The 12,913-nt window shown below is 35.4% G+C and overlaps 1 protein-coding gene across 1 annotated transcript; it reads left to right on the plus strand.

Moving 5' to 3' along the window:
• The first annotated feature begins 4,855 nt into the window (after positions 1–4,855).
• Positions 4,856–12,907, plus strand: LOC108362901 (uncharacterized). The gene is made up of 2 exons (XM_017616053.1): positions 4,856–7,502; positions 12,452–12,907. Exon 1 carries the CDS (start codon positions 6,143–6,145, stop codon positions 7,490–7,492), a length of 1,350 nt encoding a protein of 449 aa, XP_017471542.1. The 5' UTR covers positions 4,856–6,142; the 3' UTR covers positions 7,493–7,502; positions 12,452–12,907.
• Positions 12,908–12,913: the final 6 nt, after the last annotated feature.

A 12,913-nucleotide genomic window follows, 5' to 3' on the forward strand; every position in this document is an offset into this window, starting at 1 on the left:
GTATATTCCAACAAAAAAAATTATAATAATTTATTGCACTTTAGTGCAGCAAGCAATTAACTAGTGAATTTTGGCCGCAAAAGAAACTGTAAACAATTGTCAAAAATTCCTAAAAAAAAGTGTGTGCCAGAAATGATTTCATAATAACAACTTAAAACGGCGAAAGGAGGCCAACCAAGCCAAAGTGGTGAAAAGGAAAAGTTTAGCAGTAGACAAGCACATGTACCTGCACGTATGTACATAAATAAGTATGTACATACATATAGACAAACATATGTACATACAAATAAACGTGCTAATAGACCACAGTTGAAAAACAATTTGTAAACAGTGAAAGAATTGTACCTACCTAAATAAGTAGGTGCGGTTGGAGGGAAACACACACAAACACAGGAGGCCACAAAAGCAGGTTAGTGCACTTGAGTTAATGAAATGACGCGGAATCGCGTTGCAATTTCAGTTTTTTTTTTATCCATCAAGTATGTGCGTTATACGGAAATTGGCGTATAAAAAAAGGATGGTTTGTGACATAAATACAATGAATACATCGAGCCCTAACCGCCAAAACAGCGTAAACGAAATTTTTTAAAAATTTTTATTTTTGATGCAGAAATGCATCTAGATGCTCTAGGAATATTTCTGCATCAAAAATAAAAATTTTTTAAAAATTTCGTTTACGCTGTTTTGGCGGTTAGGCCTCGACGAGTTTCCAACATGTAGTGAAATTGTTTGGTCAATGTTCATGACTACTTACATACATAGTTCATGCTTTGCTAACTTTATGTGCTATATTATATAGTCTATATGTCGACATTTTTGCGCGAAGCCAAATTTTACAGGATAGCGTTTTTATACCTTTANTAGGTTATCGCATAACTTTGGACCGAGATGTATAATTCTTTTCAAGGAAAGGTGGTACCTCATAGGTGGTCCCATACTAATTTGGTTTAGATCCGGTCATAGGTACTCTTAAATTTTTATATGAGAAATTTACTGGTTTTATTATTTTTACTACGTGCAAAATACTTTTTTGTGGCACACACGATAATTTCGCCCACAAGCAAAAAAATGCATTGTAACATACGATAAAATGTACAGTAAATTTTTGGCGTAACAATAGCGAGCTCTAACCGCCAAAATAAAGTAAGCGACATTTTTTTCAAAATTTCCTTTTTGATGCAGAAATATTCCTAGAACATCTATGTAGACGCATTTCTGCATCAAAAAAATAATAATAATAATTTTGAAAAAAAAAATGATGTCGCTTACGTTATTTTGGCGGTTAGGGCTCAATATTTTACCAAGTGATGCGTTGTGGGGAGAAGAACAAATTCGCATCACAAAATCTTTTTGGAAAAAATGGCACATACGATAATTTCGCGCAACGGGGTCGGTAAAATGTAAAATAGGTTGTTTCAATATTTTTTAGTATAACATTTTCCCCGAAAAGTGTTTGAAAGTTCTGGTAAGTACCTATATAAAAAATATTATGTCAGACAATATTTCATTCCTTTGAAAAAAAAAAATCAAGCTTTAACAAGAAAAAATAAATAAAAAGAACAAATTTTATTAAAGCCTGTTCTTTTCAAAAAAAACAGCTACTAACAATGCAAATAGAATGATAAATAAACACATTGTGAGTGGTCTAATGAAAATGTGTAATAATTTTTTGTATGAAAGAGTAGCAGAAAATTTTGTTACTCATACGCCATGTTGCACATGGCCGTACTAGCATACATATGGCGTACAAGTAATGTTTTTTATGTTGAAGCTTAGAATCCAGCTCACAAGAAAAATCACAATAAATATTTTTCATTATTTCTGTTGCTTAAAAAATCACTTTGCTTTTGCTGTAAATTTTCTTGAAGAAATAAATATACAAGCATTTTTTTTTCTTGAGAGCTGCAAACTGATTTAAAAAATTTTAATAGAAATGTTTTGTCCATTTCTTGTGCGTCATTTTATATGATTTTTTCGTTTTTCTTGAGAGCTAGAAATATCGCTTAAAATTTCAATTCTTTCCATTGGAAATGTTAACCTAAAATCAAAATATCTTGGAAAAATTCTACGACCCAAAATTAAGTTTACTTCTCTCGGCATTTTTGTGTATCATTTCAACGTCTCTACAGTGTAATTTTAAAGTTAATATTTTTTTTCGAAGGAATTTAATCCTTAGACAAGTAAGGTCGCACCCAATATGGCGGACAAACAAATTAAAACCGATTAGATTCGCTTAAAAATTTACAATTATGCGGTTTTGGGGTTGCTGATTATGAATCTGAAATCAGGTTTTAAAAAATCAAAGTGGAAGGTTCATATTTGACCTACCATTTATCACGGAAAAGTTAAAATCGAACGTAAGTACATGGCGTATGAGTAACATTCTCATCTCGACTGGGTTACTCATACGCCATGTACTGTATGGATCTATGTCTCTCATCCAAGACTTGAAATAATTCCGCCCCAGAGCCAAGGCCATTTTCATTGTTGCACAGTGGTATTGATACCAAATACCTTCGTTTGGGTTTTTGTGCATGTAGCCGAAAAATAACGGCAATGTTTTGGCAATTCTATAAAGAATTAATCATGAAAACATCAAATTGTTCACCGTATCAGCTAACTTGTGCCTGCGACCATAAAAACGTATTACAAAGTTTAAACGGCACCACTAAGAGTCCAAAGGGGAGAGCGTTTTTAAGAGGTTAGGGATCTTATGAGTTGGGTGCCTTTGGACCGAGAAAAGATAATTTCTGCCAATTGTCCTTCTCCTCTTCGCGGTTGGACTAGTTTATATTATCAAATATATACACGTTTTCTGCACTTGGTAACGATCGTACAGTTAGTCGTTCCATCTTCTTCTGTGGCCTTCAGATTATGCGTAGAATTTTCGATTCGGGTACACCCAAAGTCTTTAAAATTTCATTCGACATCGTCAAAGCTTCTGCAATGTATTAATGCCCGAAAAATGGCCTGCTTTATGATTGGTCCTAAACTGAGAGCGAAAGGCTTGCCAAATAAGATGCGTTGTCGGATGCTGATAGTGGAAGTATCCCACACAAGTGAGTGAACGGATGCTCGAGCTGCCCATGATCCTCAAGGCGCAGAAGTCGTGGCCCAAAATACAGGATTCAAAGTGTTCAGGATTATGTGAAGAGCTTAGTTTCTGCTATTCCTCAAGAGGGAAGTCGCTGGCTATTGATTGGTTCTCTAACGAGGCATTACCTGCTGGTCTCGCATGCCTTTGAACTGACTCTGACCGATCATCAAATCTGTAGGAGGTGCAGAACCAGCACACAAAACCAGCAGTCTGTCTCTCTGCAGAAAGCCTTATTTTATTCAAATGGTTACCTCAGCTTGCAGTGTTCTCTCAGGTAGGCTGCAAGAGTGCTAAGACCTTACCGGCTAAGTTCAAGCAATCTTTCGTTTGAGTTATGAATTTCTTTGCTTGCCTCATTCTCTTTACTTCCGCCAGTGGGCAACAATGTGAGAATCTTCGAAGATCCTAAGTAGTTCTACTCGGCATCATGCAAGCGCATTTAGGCTCCAAGTTTTGTGAAACTGTCAACCCTTTTGTTTCCTACAAACTCTTCATGTCCGCGGTCCCACCACAGTCTCACTCTATTTTGGGCTCCTGCTGTGGGCTACAACTGTCTACAAGCCTTGGTATGACTTCTAAATGCGTCTAGGACTTTTAGTGATGCCTGCCAGTACATTTAAATTGACCCCATTTGTTCTTCCAAGGACACAGATTTTGATTCAAAAGACTTTCGCCTGAAGTATGGTTGAGTAAAAGCGGGATCATCCTGGGATGGCTTTAGAGCATTCAAGCCCCACTTTTCATGCTGATTACATTAGGCAGCCGTAGGGCCCACCAGCAGGTCTCCTTTTCAAGCAGAATAGACAGTGAAGGAATGCATGTAATCACACCAAGAACATTCATGGTCGAGGTGTGCATAGTCATGGCCACGTAGACCAAGCGGTTTAGTTTGCTCAAGGTGGCATACGCGCTTACTTGCTTAGCTTTAGGCCACCTAGCTCACATGTGTAACAACGCGTTGACCTAATCTAATCTGGCTAGTGATTATTCAGCAGAGTTATGTATTTTTTCTAATAAGACAAAATTCATTCAACAACATCACAAACCAGCTGACGGTCCCTACATGACTAATTAGTAACGCAAGCATCGACCCAATAAAAAAAAAAAAACACACATACCGCACTACTTCAAATAAAATGAAGGGAGCAAACGAAAGAAGTGAACAATCAAAAATATGCAAAAATAGAGCACGCAAGCCAGTAAAATTGCCAAACGACCAAGCGTCTATATTGCCAAATGTCATGCAAAGTTGGGTGGGGACGGGGTAAAAGTTGTACGAGAAAGTAAAAAGTAAGTAAAGCAGTGCCAAGCTGCCAAAAAAAAATTGATTGACAAGACTATGTAGACAGAGGTAAGCGCCGCAGAGAGTAAACGAAACTGCCAACAGCATGACAAGCAACGAAATGCTAGGAATTCAAAAAAGAAAAAAAAAATCAGCAAATACAGAAGGAATGCTGCTATCGATTTTTATTTTTCGTTGTACTCCGAGTTAGCAGCAAAGTGCGCGCGCATGCTTAGTGATTTTGTGCAAAAATTACTTTTGAGTTTCGAAGGAGCTTTCGCCCAGCAATTTCTCAGCTATGTATGCTCTCTGCCATTTAGCATACATGCCTCCACACATCCGCTCTCCAAAAATCTCAACGCTATTAGAGTTTTAAGAGGATTGTATGTATGGTGCTAGGCTTATAGGCAGATAAGCACTTTTAGGCTGCCATTTGGCCAGTTTGCAATACACACAACATACTCATATTGCCCGTGGTCGGAGCGGTGCAAAGAACGAAAACGAAAATCTTGAAACGGTTGAAGAAGTTGTGAAAACGATTTCTAATTGATAGAAAAAAAAGGAGAAAGCGAACTCAAATTTAATAAAAAACAGGAGCTGATTTTGAATTAAATCAATAAAAAGTGCAAGAAAATGTGGCCAGTTGTGTTTAAGGCAGGCAGCGAAGGCGTGCAATAATGTGCCAGCAGGACATACTTCAGTGCAGCTGAACTAAGAGTAGCAAAAAAAAAACCAGGCAAATTTAGTGGCACAGTGGCAGTTAACCTACAGCGAATTGGCCTGTATTACATTGCGTGGACCAATTTGTGTGCATAAATGGGTGTGTGAGCGTTTTTTGCGTATGCGAATGCGGCTGCTGGAGGCCCCCCGCCCCCCCTATTCGCTGTGACCGAGTGACCGAAAAATTGCCTGCGTAAGTTGGCTACAGCGCCTTAATTAAAATTTATGACTGTCAATGAAAACGAAAAATTAGCGCAACACGCAAGCAAACACAGGCGAAAAGCCAACGCTGCCCAACTGCTAGGAAAAATCAATATTGCAAACATTTTTCGTGACCATCAAAAAACTCGGCTAGGATGTTTGTTTAAAATGCGCTGAAGTGAGGGTGAAAGTATGAAAATAAACTAAAAGTAAAATACAAAAAAAAAAAATACAACAACAAAAAAGTCAGTTATATAAATCACTTAAAAAACACCTTAATGTATAGTGGCGGTGTTATTTAGGCTTAGCCAGCATTTTTTAATCCAACGTCGACTATCGGAATTAATCGCACGAGTTTTTTTAGTGTTTGTGCGCTTAGCTGTGTGTGACTGACATATGCTACAATCGATAGCGAGACGACAGCTAACTAAAACACATTGTAGCTGTCAACGTGCTAAAAGGCAATACATATACACACATACATAGAGACAAACTGGCTGTCGATTTGTACACCCACGCCTAGGTGGCTGGCGAATGTGTTTGGCGAAGGAATTTGACGGTGGCCAGAGAATTGTAGAAATTTTTAGCGCACAAAGCGTTGCTTGCATCCAACATTAAGTGCGAATAAAAAGTGGAATAAAAAACGCTAAATCAGAAATCAAAACTAAGTCACTTAACTTAGCAGAATTTTGAAAAACTTCGCCAACAAACTACAATCAAGCAGAACGGCAAAGGCAACGTCAGCCAAAAACTCGCTTGCTCACCTAAAAACTGCTCATACTAACTGCCAAGCGTGAATCGCGCTTCGTCTCACTCACTAGCAACAGCCCACCACCACCACAATGGGTAAGAAAAAGGTGCCTAGCGAGGACCTTATCGTCCCACCGCAGGATCAGCGCATTTGTGGCACCATTTGTGTGTGTCAAATGACGCTTGTGCTCAGTTCGGTGGCGCTAGTCTATCTAACTGTCGCCATTTATATGCCATCGACTCGCGCCTTCAAGAGCGGCATCGATCCAACGCCCGTCATGTGCACCACCACACGCGCCGTCAACAAGGACAATTGCGAATGGGGTTCGTGCGGTGAATGGTGTCTGAGCAAGACCTCCGGCGCCTGCATACAAATCTATGTAAATTTGCGCAGCAACGGCACCAATCTCACATTCCAGAATTGTACAAATTCGGCGAATAAGACATGCTATGGCATCGATCAGGACCGCGCCGATAAGGCGCGTTGCATTAATGATGAGTGTAAAAATTTGACGGGCACATTCAATTGTACCGAAGGTCAATGCCTAAATATAACCGATGCATTTGAGTGTGTTTTCAAGAATAGCGATTCGCCGGTTAAGTGTTCGGGTCGACGGGGGAAAATCAATTGTATGGATATAAACGGTTTGTATTCGTGTAATCGTGGTACGTGTCGTAAGATACGCACCCCCTACAATTGTGATCGGCGTTGTGTCGATATACCGACACGCAATAAGAATGTTGTAGTGTTAAGCGGTGATAAAGTGTATTTGTCGCAGTGTCAGAATGCCATCAATGCCGAAACGAAAGAGGAGGTGTGGAACGAATCGGCCGATAATGTTGTGATGGCATCGTGTTATTTCATTAAGAATACATCGGATCGCGTTGAGGCCGTGGATTGCATTAATGGTTCGACGCTTGAGCACAATATGCTCACCGATTTGACGAATTTCACTTATTTGAGTCATTTGCACATATCTGTTTCGGTGCCGACACCCGAAATAGCGCCACCCGATTTCGATTTGACCATTTCGAATGAATCGAAATTGATGATAAATCTAGAGGGTTGTGTGAATACGCTGATGGATGAGTGCAAGGAATTCTTGAAGGATTTCGGCCGCGATGGCAGCGATCATAATGCACGCGCGCGTTTTCCTTGCTTTTATTCGCCCTCAAAGAAGGAGATTGTTGTGGCACGTTTCGATTTGGAGGTTACCTATCGTCAGTTTGTGATTGCCTCGGTGGTGCCATCGGTGTTGTTCGTCGTTTCGTGTCTGGTGCTGCTGCTCTGCCAGAAGACTGTCTATGTGGGTGATGATGCGAAAATGCGGTTCAAAGGTTGTGTGGATACGGATACGATATTGGCGAAAAATAATATAGGTTCACAAAATAATTTGGGCGATACTGGTGGAGGGGGAGGCGACGATGTAATGGCACTATGAGATCCGTCACGTAAGCATGGGGAATTTTATTTTCATTATATTTACTAATATTATTATGGAAAACAAAGGAACGAACGAAAAAATCACCAGTTTATTGTGTACATACCTCTTTTGGTTTGACTTTGGCCAGCTTTTTCACATACATGCATATGTAAATTGTAATGCTTATTCTACACTTCCAGCATACTTTCAGCTGTATCAACGCGGATTGAAACCACCTGAAAGCTCAAATATTTATCCACCTTTTTGAACATTTGTGCTGTTGTTATTGTGTGTATAATGTCGTCGCTTATGGTGTAGGTTTCAAAACATTTTCTGAATAAATGCATTTCGATAATTGTAGAGAGAAAAAAGAGAGTTCGTAAATATATCCATATGTACTAAGTAGATGCAGTCCGTTTTTTGGCATTAGCTTTGTTCGGAGGCTTAGAGCTTTCACTGAGTAGAAACGCATTTGCTAAACGTGAATTTTGTAAGAAAAATTTTATAGCTTTTCAATATATGTATAAACACGTATGTACGTAGACTTCGTAAAAAAGCCTTATGACGGATTTCCACAACACAGTAAATGTCAAAAGTTTAATAAAAAATTAGGCCATTAAAAAAAAGTATTGCCTATTTCCTATTTGTTGCCTAGGGGACATTCGGCATTATATAGACTCCCTAAAAAGTCGAATTCCAAAATTTCTGTAGGCGTTGTGGTAATAAAAAATTAATGCCAAAGTTGCGCATATACACTCCCGGAAAAAAAGTATTGGCACAGAGAACTTTCCACAAGATATGCGATTATTTTTTTACTAATTTTTTGTCCGATAATTTTTTCCGAAAATGTGGTGCACTCATACTACAACAAAAAATATATAAATATAATTTTTAAACTTTATGCACAACTCGGCAAAATTCTATAAATTTTCAACTTCTTAATCCAATTTTTTGGTACTTTTTTATTTTTTTGAGTATGCAGTTTTGTAGCCGATCAAATTTTAGTATAGAAAATGGAAGTTTAAATTATTCAAAAAGTATTTTCGAAAATGTTGTTTGTATAGAAGAAACTGCGTGAAAAATATTGTCAAAAATCAACGGTGCCAATACCTTTTCGGCCAGTGTACATATTTGTGTTGTTAATTGTTTTAAGTCTGTTCGTAAATGAAATTTTTTAAATGGCATATCCTTTTCGTCATTTCCACGCCTAGTGAAAACTCGGCATAAGAAAAATCTAAACGCTTTTAGTATGTAAAAAAACTCTTACATGGATTTCGCAACAAATATCTTATGGCGGATTTCCACATGCAAATCAATGGCAAAAGCTTTAATGGAAAATTTGCATTAAATAATATTCGTGTCTTTCCTTTTTGCCTGATGAAAATTCGGCATTATACAGATTTCACAAAAACTTAACGGCAAATTTCAGCTAGACATTGAAATTGCAAAAATTTGTATGACTAAATTGAGCGCTAAATAAAAAAGCTCTTAACATTTTTTAGATGACACACATTTTTTGGCGTTCCAATGTCTAGTGTAATTTCAGCATTAAAGCTTTCGCTATGTAAAAAATACACTTATACAGTATTTCCACAAAGCAATGAGGTAATAAAAATTGTATTTACAATGTTTGGGGATAAAAAACTTTTCTTATTAGAAAATTAAAGAATTGTTTTGCCATTTGGAAAATCTCACTGGATTTTCTTGGTAAAGTAAAGTTTTTGGGATAATGTAAATTTACCATAAAAATAAGAAAAACTTAATTAATACCATTTATTACTTCTTGTGTTCCAAAATACGTAATAGTTTGGATTTAAAATCTTTAGTATAGTTTAAAAGAGATCCTGAACGAAATTTCCGGGTATAACATTTATGAAGCAGTTATTCGGCTCAGTCAATGCTTCCAAAAGAGGAAGTAGTTGCCGGTTATAACTCGGTTTTTCATATTTCTGCCGCTATTATCTTAATAAACTGTACTTTATTCAGGGAATAGTTAGTGGAAATCCGGCATTAGTGTAGGAATGTTCCTGATATATACACATTCATACATGGTAGATAATGGGTACATTAGATTGTGTAAACAAATAGCTTCGTGGGTATAATTTGAGCATTCACAAGTTCACAAATTAAATTTAGTAATGTGGTTACTTTTCATCATTTAAGATAAACCTGTAGGTTATAGTCATCACTAATGCAAAAGGAGCTGTTCGACAGATAAATAAAAAAAAATCAAGTCTTAAAAATGCTAGCTTTATTGACACTTTAGATCGGCTATAATCATTCCTATGCAAATTTAAGCAGTTTTTTGCTCCCCTAAATTTTCAAATCTGTTCAACAGCGCTTTTTACATTAATGAAAACAATATTTATTTGTGGTAAAGCTTTTAAACGCTCAGTTACAGTTGTATAACCTATTTCCTCCTAAAACCAGATATATACATTTTTATATATTTATACATAAGTGTGGTAAATTTTTCGTAATTCATTGCGCTTTTAGACCCCTAAATCTGTTAACATATCGAGCCCTAACCGGCAAAAGGATGTAAGAGACATTTTTTTCAAAATTTCTTTTTATGCAGAAATTTTCCTAAAGCATCTAGATCACTGATGTTCAAAACAGCGCCCGCGGGCGGAAGTCTTCAAAGCTCTCTGTAGAGTAAAAGCTCTCTCTGGTCATCACTGATCTAGATCAGCGATGGAAAGAGAGAGCTTTTACTCTGCACGCGAATACATAAAATGTATAGAAAGCTTATAAAGAGTTTTGCCCGCGGGCAAGACGGTGCCCATCACTGATCTAGATGCATTTCTGTATCAAAAATAGAATGTTAAAAAAACGTCGCTTATATCTTTTTAGCGGTTAGGGCTCGATATTATTTAAACTTTGAACTGTTCCAAGTATGTATATCAACTTGGAGCTTTCACAATACAGCATAAAGTTTAGTATACAAGTTTTGTCCGTCACTTTCATAAGCGAAATATGCAAACATATATACATACATACATTCATATAATGAAAGACATTCTTTGAGTTACCCAATTGAGAGTATGAGATTCTTTTTCAGTCTTTTGTTGTGTCTAGGAGATTTTGGAGGGTTCAAGCTAGTTAAAGAAATCTCTTTGTATCAACATAACTTTAGAAAAGAATTTAAGCTTCATATCACTTTATAGGAAATGCTAGGGCATTCGAAAGAAGAGAACTTACGGGGAAATTGTACCAAAAAAAGGCCTTTTGTATAACAAGTGAAAGGCAGAAGGCAAGATAGTTTGAAAGAATTCGTTACACGCGATCTCGCGATGTGCACATATAATTTTTTCGAGAGATCCGAAGTTCGAGTGCTCGGGCAGCGAATTTTTTTCTATTTTTTGTATTTAAATTTATAGTATTTTTTAATTTTTTTTTTTATTTAATTTTCCTTTAATTTTTAGGTTTTATGGTTTTAAAATGAAAAATATTTTTTTGAGCTTAGTACCACAATTGTTTATTAGGAAAAATTGGAAAAGCAACAAAGTCTAAGCGGTAGAAGTTATAGCAGCTACATATTTCGGAGATCACATCTCCTTATCAGACAGAAAAAAATAAAATAATAAAAAAAAAAATAATAATAAAAAATTAATAAAATGTTAATAAGCCACAATAACGTTGAAAAATATTTTATTTTTTCCTTATTTTTAAATTAATTTAGAGAAAAATTAAGGATTTTATTTTATTTTTAATAAAAAAAAAATTATTTTGTGATTTTCATTTAACTTTGTTTCATTTTTTAATTACATTACATTTTTTCATTTTGTTCTTTTTTAATTTAATTCTGGTAAATTTTTTAGATTATACCTGTTATTTAAAATGAAAAATATTTTTTTTTTATCGTTATTTTTTCTTCGTTTTTCAATTAGTTTTTTTTTTTTTATTAATCTTCTTTAATTTTTAGATTTTATTGCTTTAAAAGAAACACATTTTTTTAATGTCATTTAATTTTTAGAAGCTAATTTTTTTGTTTTTACATTTTTTAGTTAAATTTTTTTCAAATTAATTTTCGTTTAAGTTTTTAGTATAATTAAGTAGTCTTTCGAAAGAGAGAAACGAGCTTTTGAGAGCGTATTGCAGGATCGTCGAGTGTAAGATCTCTAAAATATCTCGTCTCCAGCGCAAGCTATCGGGACCATGTTTTATTAATTACTGTCTATCAGTCAACCAACATACACACACACATATGAGCAAATGTATTTAAAAACTGACAGTCAATAAGAAAATTTCAAAATATCTTTACTCCTGACACCATAGCGGAATCTTTCTTTCACAAATGACTATTGCAAGTACCGCAAATAAACGAGTTCTGTATTTTAATAAAGTTTGCACTAAAATAAAGTAAATTCTCTGAAAAAAAAGATACAGATTTTCTAAAATTGTTGAATCTCTCTGAAGACTCTCGATATTTTCCCTTCCCTGGGAACCCTATTGAAATATATGGTAGCTAGGAGGGTTCTTGTCTTTTTATCTACACACATGCATACATTCAAAACGTTAGATATTTACTTTCTACAACTCATGCATACATACATACATAAATACTATGTACATACATATATGCAGAAATGCCGTAGAACTATTTCCATAAAATTACTGAGATGTATTAGGGTGGTCCTTAAAAATTTCAACACCAAAACTTTATATAGGACACAAAATGAAGATATTAAAAAATTATATTTTTTAAAAAATCGCATAAATTAATTATTAAATTATATCCCATGATGTTGATATTTTTAAGGACCACCCTAATATGGATGGTATTTCAAAAACAATATAACAGTTATGTAGGGTTTTTTGCCACTTTATATCAATAGAGAATTTAGTATTGATTTTAATTGTTTAAACTTAAAAAATTTATTTCCTAGAATTATAAGTATATATGTATCTTAATTTCAAATATATTTATAAACAGAATTCTACAGCATTTATCAACATTAAACTTTAAATTTCTAGGCATTCCTCTGCTCCAAGAAGACAGTCCAGTACATCAGGCCGGAGTGTTTGCTATGCAATAGAGCGTGCAAACAGGTTAACTGTAACAACAACAACAACAACAACATTCTTATACCATACTCACTTCACTAACTCAATTCAAAAAGAAACCAAGAAAAAAATATAAAAAAGTATTTTATTCAGCCCACTAAAAAAATAAATAAATTACACTACCCGCAAATTGCGCTTGCCTGCAAAAACCGACATCTTTTGCTAAAAAAAATATCGGAAAATCAAAAAAAAAAATCAACAAACAGCAATCAAGTGTTGCTGCAAGCAGATTTTCAAAAAACGCTCGAAAGCAAATAACCTCTAAATAAAATAAATATTTATTCGCACTTCTTAGCTGAGAAAAGGCCGAATAGAGCAGTTCAGCCAACACGAAAATCTTTTTCAAATTATTCATTCAGACAATATTAGATT

The sequence above is a fragment of the Rhagoletis zephyria genome, unplaced genomic scaffold (assembly GCF_001687245.7).
Source record: "Rhagoletis zephyria isolate East Lansing unplaced genomic scaffold, Rhagoletis_zephyria_1.1 Rzeph_scaffold_01137, whole genome shotgun sequence".
Taxonomy (NCBI): Eukaryota; Metazoa; Arthropoda; class Insecta; order Diptera; family Tephritidae; genus Rhagoletis; species Rhagoletis zephyria.

Bases quoted from the DNA above. Each gene is read 5' to 3' on its own strand.
- LOC108362901 (XM_017616053.1), top strand. From the start codon at position 6,143: ATGGGTAAGAAAAAGGTGCCTAGCGAGGACCTTATCGTCCCACCGCAG.